Here is a 20620-nt window from a genome sequence, read left to right as displayed (position 1 = left end):
CAGAACAGGTCAGAACTTACACAGGGGTTTTTAATGTGAATTGCCTAGTGACCCTGCCAAGAACCTTAACCACAGCAACACACAAACAAAACCTGCTGAATCCTTTGAATTTCTCCATGGTTAATTCTTTTTTAAGGTACCAGTAGAGGGCCTCATGCATCAGAGTCCAGAATGGGTCTGGGGGCCCTTGGACATTCAGTCCAGGAATCAGGAACTGGAGGCCTTGAGCAGGGCTGTGAAAATTGCTGGGATAGTAGAAAAATATACTGACAGTGGGAGTCAGGCAGCCCAGCTACTGGAAACAGCAGGGACAGGATTCAGTGAGAAAAACTGTAACAATTATAAGGAAATGGACAAGGCTAAGAGTAACAGTTGTAGGATTGAGCTGAGGGCCAAGACTGGCCAGGAGGAGGAGGAACGTGACCATAAAAACACATCTTAAAAATAGAGGAGAAGGAACAAATTTGCATTTCTCTAATGGCCGTCACATCCTCAGGACATTCCAAAGTGCTTCACAGTCAATGAAGTAGTCTTTGAAATGCAGTCACTGTTGTAATATGGCAGCCAATTAACACACAAGATCCCAGAAACAATAATGAGGTAAGTTAGCAGATCCACTGTTAATCAATTAATTAATTTATTGAGAGATACAGCACTGAAACAGGCCCTTCGGCCCACCGAGTCTGTGCCGACCATCAACCACCCATTTATACTAATCCTACATTAATCCCATATTCCCTACCACATCCCCACCATTCTCCTACCACCTACCTACACTAGGGGCAATTTATAATGGCCAATTTACCGATCAACCTGCAAGTCTTTGGCTGTGGGAGGAAACCGGAGCACCCGGCGGAAACCCACGCGGTCACAGGGAGAACTTGCAAACTCTGCACAAGCAGTACCCAGAACTGAACCCAGGTCACTAGAGCTGTGCGGCTGCGGTGCTAACCACTGCGTCACTGTGCCACCCGTCTTTCACAGTCTCGGGATGTTCCAAAGTGCCTCACAGTCAATTAAATAGTTCTGAAGTGTATTTGCTGTTGTAATGTAGGAAATGTGGCAGCCAATTTGTGCACAGCAAGCTCCCACAAATGCCCACCAGATGAGTAACCAGGTCATCTGTGTTTTTTTTAAATAAGTGATGTTGTTTGAGGCATGAAGATTGATGAGAACTCCCCTGCTCTTCTTCAAAGAGTGCCGTGGGATCTTTCGCACCCATCTAAGAGGGCGGACATCTCAGCTAAAAGATAGCATCCCTGATAGCCTGTGAGTCAGATTAGTGCAGCAATTACCTTGGTGCCATCACGGGACCTCTGCCTGTAAACCGAAACTCTCAGGCGTTCCTCCTGTGTCTGCTTAGCAGAACAGGTCAGAACTTACACAGGGGTTTTTAATGTGAATTGCCTAGTGACCCTGCCAAGAACCTTAACCACAGCAACACACAAACAAAACCTGCTGAATCCTTTGAATTTCTCCATGGTTAATTCTTTTTTAAGGTACCAGTAGAGGGCCTCATGCATCAGAGTCCAGAATGGGTCTGGGGGCCCTTGGACATTCAGTCCAGGAATCAGGAACTGGAGGCCTTGAGCAGGGCTGTGAAAATTGCTGGGATAGTAGAAAAATATACTGACAGTGGGAGTCAGGCAGCCCAGCTACTGGAAACAGCAGGGACAGGATTCAGTGAGAAAAACTGTAACAATTATAAGGAAATGGACAAGGCTAAGAGTAACAGTTGTAGGATTGAGCTGAGGGCCAAGACTGGCCAGGAGGAGGAGGAACGTGACCATAAAAACACATCTTAAAAATAGAGGAGAAGGAACAAATTTGCATTTCTCTAATGGCCGTCACATCCTCAGGACATTCCAAAGTGCTTCACAGTCAATGAAGTAGTCTTTGAAATGCAGTCACTGTTGTAATATGGCAGCCAATTAACACACAAGATCCCAGAAACAATAATGAGGTAAGTTAGCAGATCCACTGTTAATCAATTAATTAATTTATTGAGAGATACAGCACTGAAACAGGCCCTTCGGCCCACCGAGTCTGTGCCGACCATCAACCACCCATTTATACTAATCCTACATTAATCCCATATTCCTACCACATCCCCACCATCCCTCAATTCCCCAACCACCTACCTACACTAGGGGAAATTTATAATGGCCGATTTACCTACCAACCTGCAAGTCTTTGGCTGGGAGGAAGGGAAGATCAGATCAGAATTGTCTCTGATCCTGTCCCCTGCTGCCAAATAGCTGACCACCAATCACTGTCTAGGCTCAAATGAGGAATGATCAATTGAGCAAGCTTCTGGAAGGAGGAGGAGAGAGAGGGAGAGGAGGAGAGAGAGGGAGAGGAGGAACTTGTGCAGGGGACAGGTAAATGTGTTTCTTTCCTTAAGGACTGTGCCCATTACCTGCCTCCTCCATGAAACTTGATTTTTAAGCTGCCAACATTGGCTGTGCAGCCAGCACTGTGCACTGCAGGGCGGCCAGTAGCATCCCGGGTCATTCCTATTGTCTCTGATATTGACAATCCGCTCACAGACAGGACAAATGAACCACTTTTCCTTCTGTAGAGACAAACACACAGGAGCAGTCACAAGACATTAGATGGAGAAATGATACACTATATGACTGACTGATAAATGAACTGAGTCCCCATAGCAAAGCCCGTTCCCAATGCCCCAGCTAAGTGTGAAGTATTAAGTTCCACCCTGTGAGAGGATGAGGGATTGGATTGTGAGGAGCATTTATGTGAATTGGGCACTCTTATAGTATTACATAGTATTTACAGCACAGAAATAGTCCATTCAAACCACCTGGTCACTGGTCTTTATCACACCCTTTCAGCATGTAGTTACAGCGATAATGGAGTTGTTGACTAATGGCAGATATCTATCTCCATGAATCAGTCTGCAACAGACCCAGACACGAGATGATGGAGAGCTTTGGGAAATGTAGGTCCAAAGGCATCTGTTCCTCCCAAGCATACTGACCTTACCATGTCAAGTCTCAAATTACTCATACACTGTATCCCAAAATGTTATTTTCAAAAGGAAAATCTATGTAATTTGCATTTGAATGAATCAATACTGTTTCCACCATCTTCCTAGGGAGCCTGTTCCAGAGATTGACCTCTCACTCACTGAAACAGCAGCTCTGATATTGATGGGAGCGGGCTGTGGAGACAGGGCACAGAGTTTTGGATGGAAAACCTGGATCTTAAGTGTCTTTTCTCTTCAATACATTCCCCTTCTGGAAGTCAACCTGATTGACAGACTTCGCTTTCGGTCTGACAGGAGGAATACGGAGCAGGCTACAACCACAGGTACAGAGCCTGTAGCTGCTAATGGGAGCGTGTGTACATCTGATCCCTGACCACAGATACCAGTTTTCAACCAATTCGATTCACTCCACTCCAGGTACTGGATAATGCAAAGGCTATGGGCCCTGACAATATTACAGCAATAGTACTGAAGACCTGTGCTCCAAAACTTGCTGCACCCTAGCCAAGCTGTTACAGTACAGTTACAACACTAGCATCTACCCGGCAATGAGGGAAATTACAAAGGTATGTCCTGTACACAAAAAGCGGGAGAAGTCCAACCCAGCCAGTTACCACCCCATCAGTCTACTCTCAATCATCAATAAAATGATGGAAGGCGTTGTTAACAGTGCTACCAAGCGGCACTTGCTTAGCAATAACCTGCTCACTGACGCTCAGTTTGGGTTCCGCCAGGGTCACTCAGCTCCTGGCCTCATTACAGCCTTGGTTCAAACATGGACAAAAGAGCCGAACTCAAGAGGTGAGGTGAAAGTGACTGCCCTTGACATCAAGGCAGCATTTGACCAAGTATGGCATCAAGGAGCCCTAGCAAAACTGGAGTCAATGGGAATCAGGGGAAAACTCTCCGCTGGTTGGAGTCATACCTATTGCAAAGGAAGATGGTTGTGGTTGTTGGAGGTCAATCATCTCAGCTCCAGGACATCACTGCAGGAGTTTCTCAGGGTAGTGTCCTAGGCCCAACCACTTTCAGCTGCTTCATCAATGACCTTCCTTCAATCTTGAGGTCAGAAATGAAAATGTTCGCTGATGACTGCACAATGTTCAGCACCACTCCTCAGATACTGAAGCAGTCCGTGTACAAATGCAGCAAGACCTGGACAATATACAGGCTTTGGTTGATAAGTGGCAAATAACATTTGCGCCACACAAGTGCCAGGCAATGACCATCTCCAACAAGAGAGAATCTATCCATCTCTCCTTGACATTCAATGGCATTACCATCACTGAATCCCCAACTAACAACATCCTGGGGGTTACCATGGACCAGAAACTGAACTGGAGTAGCCATTTAAATACCATGGCTACAACAGCAGGTCAGAGGCTGGGCGGCACAGTGGTGCAGTGGTTAGCACCGCAGCCTCACAGCTCCAGGGACCCGGGTTCGATTCCGGGTACTGTCTGTGTGGAGTTTGCAAGCTCTCCCTGTGTCTGCGTGGGTTTTCTCCGGGTGCTCCGGTTTCCTCCCACAAGCCAAAAGACTTGCAGGTTGATAGGTAAATTGGCCATTATAAATTGTCACTAGTATAGGTAGGTGGTAGGGAAATATAGGGACAGGTGGGGAAGTTTGGTAGGAATATGGGATTAGTGTAGGATTAGTATAAATGGGTGGTTGATGTTCGGCACAGACTCGGTGGGCCGAAGGGCCTGTTTCAGTGCTGTATCTCTAATCTAATCTAATCCTGCAGCGAGTAGCCCACCTCCTGACTCCCCAATGCCTGTCCACCATCTACAAGGCACAAGTCAGGAGTGTGATGGAATAACCTCCACTTGCCTGGGTGGTGCAGGTCCAACAACACTTAAGAAGCTCGACACCATCCAGGAAAAAGCAGCCCGTTTGATTGGCACCCCATCTACAAACATTCACTCCCTCCACCACCGATGCACAGTGGCAGCAGTGTGTACCATCTTCAAGTTGCACTGCAGCAACACACCAAGGCTCCTTGGACAGCGCCTTCCAAACCCGCAACCTCTACCACCTAGAAGGACAAAGGCAGCAGACACATGGGAACACCGCTCCTCCAAGTCACACGCCATCCTGATTTGGAACTATATCGCTGTTCCTTCACTGTCGCTGGGTCAAAATCCTGGAACTCTCTTCCTAACAGCACTGTGGGTGTCCCTACCCCACATGGACTGCAGCGGTTCAAGAAGGCAGCTCACCACCACCTTCTCAAGGGCAATAATGGATGGGCAATAAATGCTGGCCTAGCCAGCAGCACCCATAACCCATGCATGAATAAATACAGAAAAACCCTGTGGGGGTGGAGGTAGTGTTTAATGGGGGGTGGAGCTTGGGGGCTGGGAGGGGTGCACTCCTGCTCCTGGATCACAAGGAGTGCCGCCAAAGCATTTATTTTCTCCCCAAGACTGTCTGTCATCAGTTCCCTTCCACTGCTGGGTTTCCCCCAGGCCTGGGAATTCCAGCCAGCCTGGCTTAAACCTGCAAATCAGAGGCTGCCAGCTTCATTAAAAATAACTGGTCTCTTGGGAGTATGTTGCCTGCCTTCCCTCTGTCCCATCTCTGTTAAACCTGGAAGTGGGTGTCTCAGGGACAGGTTGGGGATGGATTTGAACTGTTGTTTTTTTTTGGATAAAATTCCTCCCATTATTTCCACTGGTTAGTTTTGAATTTATCTCCCTTCAAGTACAGGCCGTATCTGAAAACAGTTCACCTGCCCACCTTCACAACCAGAGTCAAGAAAATAAACCAGAAAAAGCAACTTAAAAATAATACACAATGTAGATGATTGATGGTGACTCTGTGCAATAGTGTAAAACGAGTGTTAGGGAGTGGACAGGCTGTTTTATGTCTCTCGCATCATTGACTTCAATGAAAGTGAAAACTGGGAGGGATGTAAACAGGCTGCGAACTCACCATCACCCGTTTTACAATATTGCACAAAGTCTACCCCACACTTTCCAAATGCACCTTCCAATGTGGGACTAAACCATACACAGTAGGAAGGCCCAAAATCCAATTGCTGGCCAGCACTGTGTTAAATGATGGGAGCTGGGCAGTAGTGGCAAATTGGGCTGTGTGCACCCTAGAGGGGGTAAAATCAGCCAGGTTACCACTCCTGATCAGTGTTCAACCCTCAGCTTATAGGCCCAACTCAAAACAGGGACCTTTTGGATGACGTACGAGAGGATTGACAGTGTGGACCCAGTAAAAACATAGAAGAGCTTAGTTGAGACACCGGGCCAGTTGCACAACAATACACAGTGTGTCGAAACCGTGGGGGTTGGGTAAAAAGGAGAGCAGCACACAGATGTCCCAGAGAATTACAGACAATCCAGAAAAATAGGCTGAAACAGGATGAGATTAGCCATGGTGCTAGCAGACTCAGTGTCCTTACACAAGCCAGATTTTGTGGGAACCTTGAGCCATGTTTTGGTTGTGAACTAGTTGAACCTGAGTGTTCCTTGGCATCAGGAAAGGGAATTTGACACAGATTTTCAGTACTTAGAATTCATAACCTGTTATAGGAATCAATTTTTCTAAGTTGTTTGGAATTAAGTAAGTGTGAAAAGTGATTGTTGGAGTGTTTAGTTCAATTTAAGATTGTGCACACAGAAGTGGGGAATAACATTGAATTATATTTTAAATTAAAGTTTTTATTTTTATTTGAAAAGTTAGTTTTGCAACTGTGAAAAGGCAATGAACAATTTTCTAAGAGATAAGCTTCAGCCTTGAAGCCTGAAGATGTCTGGCAGAAATCCAATTTGAAGTTTAAAACACTGCTTTAATTGCAGTTCCAGTTTAAAATCTGTTTTTTTTTGCAGTTTAAATTAAATACCTGTTTTACTGATTGTTTTAAGGAGCAATTGTCAGCAATTGGATATTGGTTTAAGAGAGAGAAGGATAAGTAAAGGAGATATGGGAAAGATTGGAATGTTTAAAGTTTGTGTAAGAAGCTGGTGTTAAATCTTTTGTTTTAAGAATGTTAAATAACTTTTTCTTTAGTTTTTGGTTTTATTACAGTTATTTGAAATGGCGCCTGAAGAAGGAACAAGAAAAATGATGTAATCTACCATTTTGTTTTTAAAAAGCACATGCTATTCTGTTCTGTGTGTAGTTAATGAGTCTGAGTTAAGTTTATACTATTAAGGTTAACTGACCTGTTAAGTTGAGAAAACAGGAATTTCATTTGTGATGACAATGAACTTTCAATTTTGTTATGTCAAGTTTTGAGGGAGTCTTTAATTCCGGACATACGACTTGCTCATATAACATTGGCAGTTTTGATTTTTAAATGTTTATTGCCGTGAATTGGAATTTGGAATCATCTTTGTTGTAAAAAATCCCTTGGATTAGAAACTTCTGACAAAAGATGCTAACAGTTTGGAAACAATTGGAGTTTAATCTAAAATGCTGTCTTCCCTGATGGAGATGCTTTCCTTTAAAGTTGATAATGTTACTAATGATTTTGTTGTTTTCAAAGCTTACGGATACCAAAATAATTGGAAAAAAACAGTTTAAAATATAGTTGAGTTCTTTTCAATCGGGAAGGCTTTTTTTCGAAAAAAGTTACGAAAAGTGACGCATCGGAGAAAGTTTTGCTCCGCCCCCTTTGAGACAAGCAAAATATTAACCCCGCTGCAGCTGTTGTTTTTCTATTTAATCCACCACACAATTTTTGCATTGCTGACAGTAAAATCTATATATAGTGGACATAATTAAATTTTAAATTTCTAAATTGACGGATATAATTGGACAAATTAACCCATTGGGCTCAGGGACAGAGCCACAATGGATTCTTTGTGTTTTTTAGAAGCAGGTGATGGTAGGTTCCAAGGCCACATGAGAATTGATGCCACAGCAAGAGATCCAGCAGCTTTAAGAATTTTAGAACTTAATTGCAGACATCAAATGTCACAGCATCGTCACAATGTGTTCCAAAGGCTTTGCCTTTTCAAAAACTGCAGCAGGGCTGCCCTGCGAATGGGAGCCATGCTAGCATATGTTGGTCCCTACCACAAGGCTATGTGAGGAGTGGATGCAGTAAAGGATTAAGTAACCTCACCCCTTTAGGCCAAAAATCAAGGATGATCAGATCTCCCAATGCAGTGGGAGTGGACTATGGCAAGTTTACTGGAAGCCGCCCCAGTCCACAATTCCACCTCATACCACCACACTGTTAACTGACATGACAGGTGAAACCCCAGCCCCAACATCCTGGATGAACCCAGACTGTCCAGAATTAACGACAGGACCCGAAAATGGACTTGCGATAATAAAAAAACGAATAAAATCGTATATGATAATATACAGCATGAGTTGGTACCGGTAATATTGAATATCTCAGATATCCAGCTACCTGACTGGTGCCCTGAGAAGACCTGAGAGTTGTACAAGTACTACTGCAACAATTGCTGGCATAAGAGTTCGGTAACAAGGGAATAATAAAAGGAAAGAGACAGAAATGTGGTTTAGTGAATGACACAGCCACGGTCTTTAATACAGGAACTGCAATTGTCAATACTATAGATTTGGAAAGTGTGGACCAGAAGGTTAGAACTCTCAGCCAGCTAGTAAAAGATATTTTGAAAAAGAAGCAAAAGGGACAGAGTGGTGCAGATAAAGTAGGACAGGATTTGAAGGATGTGGTGACAGGACTGGTAAGAGTACTGGAAGGTCATGCTACACTATTAATGAGATAATAGAAAAGGTAAAGGCGGTTCACGATATTTCAAAATAATGAAAGTGTTTGTAGTACGTACAGTTCGTGGATGTTAGAACAAACCCGGGAAAATTTGAGGCAAATTGCTGCAGGACAGGCGCCGGTTTGGATAAATGAGACCCAGTTGAAGGACTTAGCTAGTCACACAAATGATAAAATTACCAGGTGCCAACTCAGAAAACTTGTTAAGGTATGGAAAGGTCAGGAGTGTGTAAATACAAGATCTATGAGTATTGGAGTAGTGTGGGAATACCTGTAATTCTGAAAGATAAGTTAGGAATGCAATTAGATGAAATAGAAAATATAAGGGTAATGAGGGGAAAGGATTACATAAAATACTATGATATATTGCCCTATGTTGTGAAAATTGGAAAGGAGATAATTGAGACAACCTTGTCTAAGTGTAGTCTGGGAAACCAGGTGGTCATCCTATATATAAAACAGCAGAGTCAAAATGTGGATTTAATGCCACTATAAATTGCACCATGGAGACGCGGAAAGCATTGTCAGGGCTAACCCATGTGGCCTATATGGGAAAGGGAAGATATTGCTTAACTACCACAGCAAAAGAATATCAGTAGGACACGACCGGACTTGTCCGGTGAGCAACAGTATGTTCTGTTTCAACCCACAAATACCAACCAGAGTAGGAAAGATGGTGTTAGTGGACGTACATGAACGAAAGACAGAAACGGTAACTGTGACAGAAAGTATGAAGGAGGACTTGATAAATTACCACCGGGAATACGAATAAACTATTCAGCCATTGCCCACAGACTTGGGTAAAGAGAAGCAGCAACTGGAGGCCATTGCTGTAGTGTACTACAATCTGGAATAACAGTCGAAGATGCTACAAGATGAGATCGACGAGATAGATGATTCCACTTGGTGGGACAACGTATGGAACTGGGGCAAAAACAAGAAATGCTGGATTCACTCAGCAGGTCTGGCAGCATCTGTGGAAAGAGAAGCAGAGTTAACGTTTCGGGTCAGTGACCCTTCTTCGGAACTGACAAATATTAGAAAAGTCACAGATTATAAACAAGTGAGGTGGGGGTTGGGCAAGAGATAACAAAGGAGAAGGTGCAGATTGGACCAGGCCACATAGCTGACCAAAAGGTCACAGAGCAAAGGCAAACAATATGTTAATGGTGTTTTGAAAGACAAAGCATTAGTACAGATTAGGTGTGAATATACTGAATATAGAACATCAGCAAGTGCAAACCTGAAGAAAAACAACCTGAAAAAAACTTCAGGTTTTCTTTTCTTCAGGTTTGCACTTGCTGATGTTCTATATTCAGTATATTCACACCTAATCTGTACTAATGCTTTGTCTTTCAAAACACCATTAACATATTGTTTGCCTTTGCTCTGTGACCTTTTGGTCAGCTATGTGGCCTGGTCCAATCTGCACCTTCTCCTTTGTTATCTCTTGCCCAACCCCCACCTCACTTGTTTATAATCTGTGACTTTTCTAATATTTGTCAGTTCCGAAGAAGGGTCACTGACCCGAAACGTTAACTCTGCTTCTCTTTCCACAGATGCTGCCAGACCTGCTGAGTGAATCCAGCATTTCTTGTTTTTGTTTCAGATTTCCAGCATCCGCAGTATTTTGCTTTTATTTTAGTATGGAACTGGGGGTTAAAGGTGCAGCTACACCCCCGGTTTAGAATTACCTCCCATGTCCTGCTAGTGGTTTTGGTTCTCATGGTGTTATATGTGACATACTTAATTTGGAAACTTAAGAAATTAATTAAGAAATGTAAGAGGATGTGTGAACACAGGTTGGACAGTAACCTTAAAGGCAATCAGTATTCGAACTTGCTCTATAAAAATATAGATGATTAAGTATGTAACATGAGGGTAATCATATAAACTATTCGTGGGTACTTAAAATGAATTTAATGAATGGTAAATGTACTCTGACAATGAAATTACGACTGTATTTACACAGTGATTAATTATGTAATGGGGATGCTTAAATTGTGCTTTCTTTAACATGACACTGTTTACGCTCTTGCCTTGGAAATGAGATAGTAATTGCACAAGTGTACTACCTAAGAGATGTGAGAGTGGGACCCCTTAGGCATAGCCCTGCAAGATCAAAGGGGGCACTGTGGACCCAGTAAAAACATAGAAGAACTTAGTTGAGACACTGAGCCAGTTATACAACAATACACAGTGTGTCGAAACTGTGGGGGTTGTGTAAAAAGGGGAGCAGCAAACAGATGGCCCCGAGAGTTGCAGACAGCCCAGGAAAACAGGATGAGATTAGCCACGGTGCTAGCAGATTCAGTGTCCTTGCACAAGCCAGATAAGGAGTTGCCTTGGACACAAGATATGATTAGACCTACAGTTAGACAATGAGGGAGTGTAAGAAATGAGAAGTGCTGACCAGGCTCTGACGAAGCTAAATAAGGAATTATCATTATGTCATTATACAAGACCCCTATGAGTAAGTAAGAGGGGTGGGTCTTGGAAACAAGATTTAACCCCTGACTGAAACTTGGGACGGCACGATAATCCGGGACCAACACTCACAAGAATTACCCTGAATTTGGGATTCAGAGAACAAAGGACAGCCACAAGTCCGAGACTGATCACCTCATATTTTGATGGGTAGTATACTGTGAAAGTTGTAGAGTCATAGAGTCATAGTCATAGAGTCGTACACAATAGAAACAGGCCCTTCGGCCCACCGCGTCCATGCCGACCATAATGCCTAACTGTACTAATCCCACCTGCCTGCATTAATTCCATATCCCCCTATGCCTTGCTCATTCAATTACCTGTCCAGATACCTCTTAAATGTCGCTACTATTCCTGCCTCCACCACCACCTCAGGCAGCTCATTCCAGATACCCACTATTGTTTGTGTGAAACATTTATCCCTTTGATTCCCTTTAAACCTCCTCCCTCTCACCTTAAATCTATGCCCTCTAGGTTTAGTCACCCCTACCATGGGAAACAGACTCTGGCTATCTACCCTATCTATGCCTCTCATAATTTTATATACCTCTATCATGTCCCCTCTCAGCCTCCTTCGCTCCAGGGAAACCAGACCCAGCCTATCCAATCTCTCTTTATAACTCAAGCTCTCCAAGCCAGGCAACATCCTTGTGAATCTTTTCTGCACCCTCTCTAGCTTAATTATATCTTTCCTGTAGTACGGCGACCAGAACTGCACACAGTACTCCTAATGCGGCCTAACCAACGTTATATACAACTGTAACATGACGCCCCAACTCTTGTACTCAATGCCTCGGCCGATGAAGGCAAGCATGCCATACGCCTTCTTCATCACCCTGTCTACCTGTGTTGCCACTTTCAGGGCGCTATGCACTTGCACCCCAAGGTCTCTCTGCTCAACAACATTCCCCAGGACCCTGCCATTCACTGTATGTGTTCTGCCCTGGTTTAACTTCCCAAAATGCATTACTTCACACTTGTCTGCGTTAAATTCCATTTGTCAATCCCTTGCCCACTTTCCCAGTTGATCTGTTGATCTATTGATTGTGAGTGCTTGTACTTGATGATTTAATGTGTGAATAAAACATTTGAGATACATTTCACCAGACTGCTGTTGTGAATTCTTTAGAGTAAGTGCAGATTAGGCACAGCACATTGAGTAGACAAAACTGCACCGTGGAATGAATCAGCCCCTTCAGGAGGGAACAGAAGGAAAGTGATTAAAAAATAAAACAAAGATTAAATACTTACACAAAACGATACCTCACTCTCCATTTTCCACTTATGCGTATGTAGGCATTGACAATGGCGAGCTTAATGCCTGTCCCCGCAGAGAATGCTATTGCAGACTGAGGCAGACCAAAATCTGTAATGCGCAATCTGTAAAGACATTTACACAAGTTATTGTTTAATTCTCATCACAGCTGTGGGCAGGGTCTGAGTGCAGTGAGTTACATGGAATAGAAAGTTTAAGGAGGTCACAATTGTTATAATGTTATTTCCAGAAATATTAACTTAAAAGCAAATTCACCCTAGCATTAAAATGCAGCTTAATTTGTTCAATGCCATTACACAAGATCCTACTAATTTCTATTACCTTCCCAATAAATCCTCCATGGCAGGATCCATAATATTAGGCTTAATATCAACTGCTGATACACAGTATTTCCTGTAATGTCGACATAACATAAACCTACTGGTACACCTCACTATGTTTGCTCCCCTGTTAGTTACAGATTTGGGTGGGAGTATAAGAAGGAACACGCAGGTGAACATTAGAAATCTCTGGAGGAAGTATATTACACAAAACAGCTTTAACGCTCAATGACTTTGATTTAACAAGAACTATTCGGGGGAAGAGATGGCTGAAAGCTGAGTTGGTGAATTACCCCGTGATTGAGGTGAATTAGAATATCCTGTCTTCATGACAGCGCTGTCCTATTTAAATGCTGGCGTCTTCCTATCTCTAAAGAGAGAATTTGTATTTTCACATCTTTCGGGCATCCCAAAGTTCTTTACAGCCAATGAAATGCTTTGGACGTGTAGTCACTATCGTAATATAGGAAACACAGCAGCCAATTTGCACACAGCACGATTCCATAAACTGCAACATGGTAATGACCGGATAATCGGTTTTTAGTGCCTGGTAGTCTTTTACATCCACATGAGAGGGTAGATCTGAAAGACAGCACCTCCAACAGTGCAGCACTCAATCAGTACTGCACTGCAGTGTCAGCCTGCATTTTGAGCTCAAGTCTCTGGAGTGGGACTTTACTACCTTCTGTGTCAGAATCCACAAACTGCTACATGGTTGACACCCTGCACAATGAAGCATAGGCTGATCCTTGGTCTCCAGTGAAGTAGAGGTAGAGGCCACTTCCCTCTCCTGATAATTAAATGACTGGGCTAGTTTCCCGGAGCAAAACTCCCAGAAGCCCAGCTCCTGGTCTCAGGCAGCAGCAACTCATGCAGCTCCTCTTTGTTTAATTGTTACTGGCGAATTTCCTGTGACTGGCTCCAATGCACCACCTAGACAAGCAGGAAGAACGATGACAGTGAAATCCAATACATTGGAAAAATATTGGGACCAAAAGAGATCTGTGGAGGACAGGATATTCTAAACCAACCATTGCAGAGCAGCACATTACAGTCTGCTTAACTATATTGCATCCCACGTTGTTAAAGGAAGCCACGGAGGAAATAGTGAATGTGCTGAGGATCATCTTCAAATCCTCACTAGATACGGGTGAGGTACCAGAGGATTGGAGGTCTGCGAATCTTATACCATTGTTTAAAAAGGGTGCGAGGGATAGGCCAAATAATTATAGGCCGGTCAGTCTGACCTCAGTGGTGGGTAAATTATTAGAATCAATTCTGAGGGACAGGATAAACTGCCACTTAGAAAGGCACCAATTAATCAGCAATAGCATGGATTTGTTAAGGAAAGGTCATGTCTTACTAACTGAGTTTTTTGAGGAAGTCACAAGAAGGATTGATGAGGGTAGTGCAGTGGATATGGTCTACATGGATTTTAGTAAGGCACTTGACAAGGTCCCTATGGCAGACTGGTCAGTAAAATGAAAGCCCATGGGATACAGGGGAATGTGGCAGGTTGGATCGAAAATTGGCTCAGGGACAGGAAACAAAGGTTAGTAGTCGACGGATGTTGTTGCGAATGGAAAGCTGTTTCCAGTGACATTCCACAGGGCTCAGTGTTGGGTCCCTTGCTCTTTGTTGTATACATTAATGATTTGGACTTAAATGTGGGAGGCATGATTGGGAAATTTGCCGATGACACACAAATTGATCATGTAGTTGATATTGAAGAGGAGAGTCGTAGACTCCAGAAAGATATCAATGGTTTGGTTGAGTGGGCGGAAAAGTGGCAAATGGAATTCAATCCGGAGAAATGTGAGGTAATGCATTTGGGGAGAGCAAACAAAGTGAGGGAATACACAATAAACGGGAGGATATTGAGAGGGATAGAAGAAGTGAGAGACCTTGGAGTGGATGTCCACAGCTCCCTGAAGGTGGTAGGACAGGGAGATAGAGTAGTGAAGAAGGCATATAGAATGCTTTCCTTTATTGGCCGAGGTATGGAATATAAAAGCAGGGATGTAATGCTGGAACTGTATAAAATGCTGGCTAGGCCACAGCTGGATTATTGCATATAGTTCTGGTCACCACATTACAGGAAGGATATAATTGCTCTGGAGAGAGTACAGAGGAGACTTAAAAGAATGTTGTCAGGGCTTGAAAGTTGCAGCTATGAGGAAAGATTGGATCGGCGAGGCATGTTTTCGTTAGAACAGAGGAGGCTGAGCGGTGACTTAATTGAGGTGTGCAAAATTATAATGGGCCGAGATAAAGTATACAGGAAGGACGCCCCTAGTGGAGAGGTCAATTACCAGGGAGCACAGATTTAAGGTGATTGGTAAAAGGATTAGAGGGGACCTGAGGAAAAACTTTGTCACCCAGAGGGTGGTGAGCGTCTGAAATTCACTGCCAGGAATGGTGGTGGAGACAGGAACCCTCAACTCATTAAAAGGTACCTGGACCTGCACCTGAAGAGCTGTAACCTGCAAGATAACGGACCAGGTGCTGGAAGGTGGGCTAGTTTTTAAGCCGGCGCAGACATGATGGGCTGAACGGCCTCCTTCTGTGCCATAATTTTTCCATGATTCTCTGGTTCTACATTGCCAAGTCATGAGCATAAGAACAGGATAGGCCATTCAGCCCTCGAGTCTGTTCCAGCCATTCCATCAGATCATGGCTGACCTGTATCTCAACCCCATTTCCACCCCTTTGTTCCATATCTCTTGATACCCATACCTATCAAAAAAAAACTATCTACCTCAGTCCTGATAGCTACAATTAACTCTCAGTATCTGTGTCACAGCCTTTTGGAGAGAGAGACTGGCTTTATGATTCCTGATTTTACATCTAACTGATATAGCTCTAACTTCCTCGTTTTTGATTCCCTCACCAGAGGAAATGCTTTCTCTTTATCTACCCTATTGAATCCCGTTATCCAATCCCTTTAAACTCATTGATCAGAACTCTCCCCAAGCTAAGTTTGTGCAATCTATTCTCATAAATTAACCCTTTTGCCCTGATATTATTCTGGTGGATCTGCACTGCACCTCCTCCAAGGACAATAAATCCTTCCTGAGGCACGGTGCCCAGAACTAATGCAGTACTGTTGATGGGGGTCTGACCAGGTGTGGGTTGTCACACTGAAGCTGTGTCATAGTCTGGCTCGGCAACATCCTGAATACTGTGCTCAGTTCTGGTCATTGAGTCACAGGCAATATCCAAGCAACGGAAATAGTGCAGGGCAGGGCCAAGATGCTGATCTCAAGGGTCCGAGGATTGAGTTATTCGGAAAGGTTAGGAAAGTTTAATCTATTCAGCCTTGAATAGAGGTAAATGAGTCAGAACCTTGCACTGCTATATAAGATAGCAAGCGGAATAGAGTAGGTCAATCCTGAGCAACATTTCAAGTTAAACCACAATTACAAGACAGAGGGATACAGATGTAAACAGGCAAAAGGCAAATTCAGGACTGATATTAACAAACATTACAACATCAACATGCATTTATGTAGTACCTTTAGCATAATTAAATGTCTCAATGTGCTTCACAGGAGTAATTTATCAAACAAAATTTGACACTGAGCCACATAAGGAGATGTTCAGGCAGGTGATCAAAAGCTTGGTCAAAGAGGTGGGTTTTTAAGGAGTGTCTTAAATGAGGAGAGAGCAGTAGAGGGACAGAAAGGTTAACGTAGAAAATTCCAGAGCTTTGGGCCTAGGCAGCTGAAAGCATGTCCACCAATGTGCTGGGGGGTGGTAGGGGGGTGTGGGGAAGGAAATTGAGGATGCACAAAAGGGCAGAATTAAAGGAATGCAGGATCTCGGATTTCTAGGATTGGAGGAGGTAACATAGATAGGAACCTCACAGAAAGAGTGATCAACACCTGGAATTGTTTGCTGGGTAGGATGTAGAAGGTCTGGAATCACTCAAGAGGCAGTTCATTATATTTGGTTTGTCTGGAGCAGGCTTCAGGGGCCGTATGTTCTACTCCTACATCTCTTTATTTGATATGCTCTAATGGGAGGATCATAGGTTTCTACAGAAGGATAAGCTAGATGCCCTGAATGGCTTCCCTGGTCTGTGCATATCTATGTGAATCAATTTCCCTTTTATCTCATTCCTCTCCTTATACACAAAATGGGTGTAAGGACAGGAGTGACTTGCACATGTGATAGAGGTGTCTGCATAACAATGATATAATCATTTGCCTGGTGGGAGCAGATTCAATAGTAGCTTTCAAAAGGAAATTGGAATCATAATTGAAAAGGAAAATTCTGCAGAGCTTTGAGGGAAAGAGCAGGTGGGGTGGGACTAATTGGAAAGTTGTTTCAAAGAGCTGGTCCAGGCACAACGGGCTAAATGGCTGCTTTTTTTTGCTGTGAGATTCTATGATTTCTTGTTGATTTTTGTCTTATTCGAAAACCTCTTATTTTCACAAGCTGTGAGTCTAATGCACATTACAGGGCTGGGGAAAGGATTCCTTTCATTTGTTCTAACCCAAATTGGTGGGTGGTCCACTTCTAGCTGCAACTGTGTGTGCAATTTCTGCCCACCGTACTGGGGACTTGGTAACCATTTATCACCTGAGAAACAGACACAACGCGACCAGATTTCTCGATCATTCAAAAATGAATGTGGTCAATTTGGAGCAAATTATCCTCAAACATTTTCCTGGAGAACACTGCACTCACTGCACTCACTTACCCTGTGACTTGGTAACGGAGGTGATGTTTCTTGCCTCTGATGTCTGGAATCCGAATCTCCCGCAGTTTCTGTTGCAACATCGGGATCCCGACCTGCCGACCTGCACGACAAACCAGATGCTAGAGAACACCAGAGCCTTCCAGTATACACTGGAGGACAAACCAGTCAACACATGCTCTCAGCCACACAACAATACACAATCTCCTCAGCTACTGGTTGTTACTGGGAACTGGAACATCTTATACTCCCCACATCATCTGCTCCACTGGAAACTCCTGTGTGAGTCCTGTAAGGCCCCTGGCATTGCCACATATCATGATGCTGCCAAGTCACTTGTAGCTTTGTGCGAGGGGAAAGTGTGGGGATATGTTTCAACGACCATTACATACAAGTACACAGAGTTAACACTGGTGTAAACATTGACCATGAGGCACACATGGCTAATCAGGAATCCCAGTGTGGCATTTCTGGTTAGTAAATTAACAATGAGTAATAGGCATGTTGGATTTGGGATTATAATACTCATATTCTCATGTGAACTTTAACCTTTTTAGGCATTTGTTGGTAAAATGGTAACATGAAAAGCAGGGTGTGTGAGAGTTTGTGATCATTGTGAGAGATACTTCCTTTTGTTACTGAATGATGCTAGATGTTTTAGTAAATATACACATGTTAATTATGTTTATCTGTATTGGGTATAAATTGAGCGCCTTTGGATAAAATGGTGTTGCAATAGCCACATGTGGCTAGTCAGCTATTTCTATTGGATGACACTGGATTTGTACATGACAACATAGATTCGTCCACATGAATGCGTGTTACATTGGATCCACGCACAGCAATCCATGTTAGTGCCCACAAATACACCTTGGTGCCACTTGGTGAGATCATTATATATCAGTAAAGACAATTACACAATAATATCCATTTGTGGACATTTTGGATACGGTTAATTGTAGAGAAGGTTTTTGAAAGCAGAGAGTTCGGAGGTACAGCAGAGTGATTTAAGGAGAAAGTTCCAGGGGCTGGGGCAGGAATGTAGTAGCTGCAAGTGTAGCCACCAGCTGAGGATAGGAGATGACGTGGAATGAAAAGTCACAGGATCGAAGAGTGCAAGAGGAGACACCAGGTCAAATGGGTCCCAAGATAGGGTACTGGAAGGATGTGCAGGCATTCAAAAGAAAGGGAAATTGATCAGAGGGGCAGAGGGAGCCAGTGGAGGGGTACAGGGAGTCAATGATAACACAGGGGTAGAGGGAGTCTGTGATACTGAGGAGTAAAAAGAGCTAGGTATACAAGGAGCCAGTGGATGGATACAGGGCGTCAGTGGTACACAGGGGTCTAAAGAGTCAGTAAAGGGTGACAGGGAGCCAGTGGAGCCCAGTGAGAAGGAGAGTGACAGAAATGCAATGTTGTGAGTGGATAATGGCAGCAATATTCCGAGTTAGTTGCAAAATATCGAGAATAGAAGAGCATTAGATAAATTAAGCCTCATGGTGATAGAAGCACGGATTAGAGTATCACCAGCAGTGAGAGAGAGGTAGGGGCAGAGATGGGTGATGTTTTGAAGGTGAAAAGTCATCCTGGTGGTGCAATGGATCAAGCAAAAACCAAATTTCAGAATCAAGCTCTGCACATTGGATTTAGCTCAAGGGCAATAGGGGAAGTTGATGGATTTGTAAGCACACATATCTAAGAGCTGATTAGGATTGCTTCAAGGTCCAAGAGGTGTCAACATTGGGGAAATGTTAGCCACAACATCACATTTATTTTAAAACGGTCATATATGTCAAAATAAGTTAGATTTCTCAACCCAACTGCTTGAGAGTGAGATCACTCTGTGAGAGCTGATACATGGCCAAGTGTAGCAGTTTGAATTGTGACACCATAATTGCTCAGAGTCTTTCAACTCTTACACAAGAAAAGCAGAGAGAGTTAGGATAAATGGCTTATCCACACTTACCATAGTCCAAGGCTTTCTGTGTTACTCTCACTTTCAATCCTGGGTTTGTACACAAGGTGTGCGAAGAGAAAAACAGGACAGTGACTGTCACAATCCAGATCATCTTCACAATCCAGATCATCTTCACCATCACCTTGACTCACACTGTTAATGCAGAGGTGGCAGAGAAATGTTATTTTCACTTTTAGACATCTGAGAGTTTGGTTTATTTTCTCACTTTTAGCCTGAATGCTTTGGGCTGAATTTCTGCCCCCACATCCTCTCTATCACAAAGATTGCTTATGTCCACCACTGTAACATCTCTTGTCCTGACACATCTGTCACTGAAACCCTTAGTCACCTCCAGACTCATTTATTCCAACAATCTCTTGACTGGCCTTCTTTCCTCCACTCTCTCTAAAGTTCAGCTCATCCCACTTACCCATCACTTCTGCCCTCATGTACTTACATTGGCAGCCAGTCCACAATGTGCCTCAAATTCATTCTAATTCCTGTTTTTATATCCCTCCACCCTCTCAATCTTTGTAATTTCTTAATGACCTGCAACATGTCCCCACCAGCCCCCTCCCCCTTCAGTTCCTCTAATACTTGCCTGTTGTGAAAACCTGCTCCCTTTACAGATGACTGTTATGCCTTCAGCTAGCTAGATCCCACTCTCTAAGCCTCTCTGCCTCCCACTCCTCTTTTAAGACCCTCCTTAAAACCCACCTCTTTGAACAAGCTTTTAGTCAGCCTTTCTAATCTCTCCTTCTTTGGATCAACATCTGCTTCTCTGATACCTCTGTGAAACTCTTTGGGATGTCTTTCCAGGTTAACACCCAGAAATAAATGCAAGCTGTTGTTATTAATGAATGAGCCACACTTCTATTGCCTGGGGCTACATCCTCTATGACTCTACTGTCTCACCGAATGAACCAGCCCCATTCCTTGTTCTTTTAAATTGAGAAACATGGAAGGACCAAAGCCAAAATGCAGTACAACACCAAGGTTGTAAAGAGATGATAGGATAAATGTAGATACAGCAGTTAGATGATGCCGGGCGTGGTTTTCAAAGTTTCTAAAGGAAGACTGAGGGAAATGAGGAGACCTACAATTTTGAAGTCCTGGATGAACTAGAGTACATAAGAACATAAG

General features: G+C 43.5%; 1 protein-coding gene across 1 annotated transcript in view; it reads right to left on the bottom strand.

Annotated features, from left to right (window-relative positions):
• The window catches only part of LOC137378035 (bactericidal permeability-increasing protein-like), a 62292-nt gene extending 42303 nt beyond the window's left edge, over positions 1-19989 (bottom strand). The window contains exons 1-5 of the mRNA XM_068048076.1: positions 19935-19989; positions 19487-19630; positions 17524-17623; positions 12474-12602; positions 2420-2575 (exon numbers count right to left, since the gene is read on the bottom strand). Coding sequence (XP_067904177.1) covers positions 2420-2575; positions 12474-12602; positions 17524-17623; positions 19487-19616 — 515 coding nt within the window. The 5' untranslated portion in view covers positions 19617-19630; positions 19935-19989. The remainder of the gene's footprint in view (positions 1-2419; positions 2576-12473; positions 12603-17523; positions 17624-19486; positions 19631-19934) is intronic.
• Between the last annotated feature and the right edge of the window lie 631 nt (positions 19990-20620).

This window comes from Heterodontus francisci, chromosome 16, assembly GCF_036365525.1.
Source record: "Heterodontus francisci isolate sHetFra1 chromosome 16, sHetFra1.hap1, whole genome shotgun sequence".
Lineage (NCBI taxonomy): Eukaryota > Metazoa > Chordata > Chondrichthyes > Heterodontiformes > Heterodontidae > Heterodontus > Heterodontus francisci.
This window is presented reverse-complemented; position numbering and strand designations above follow the sequence as displayed.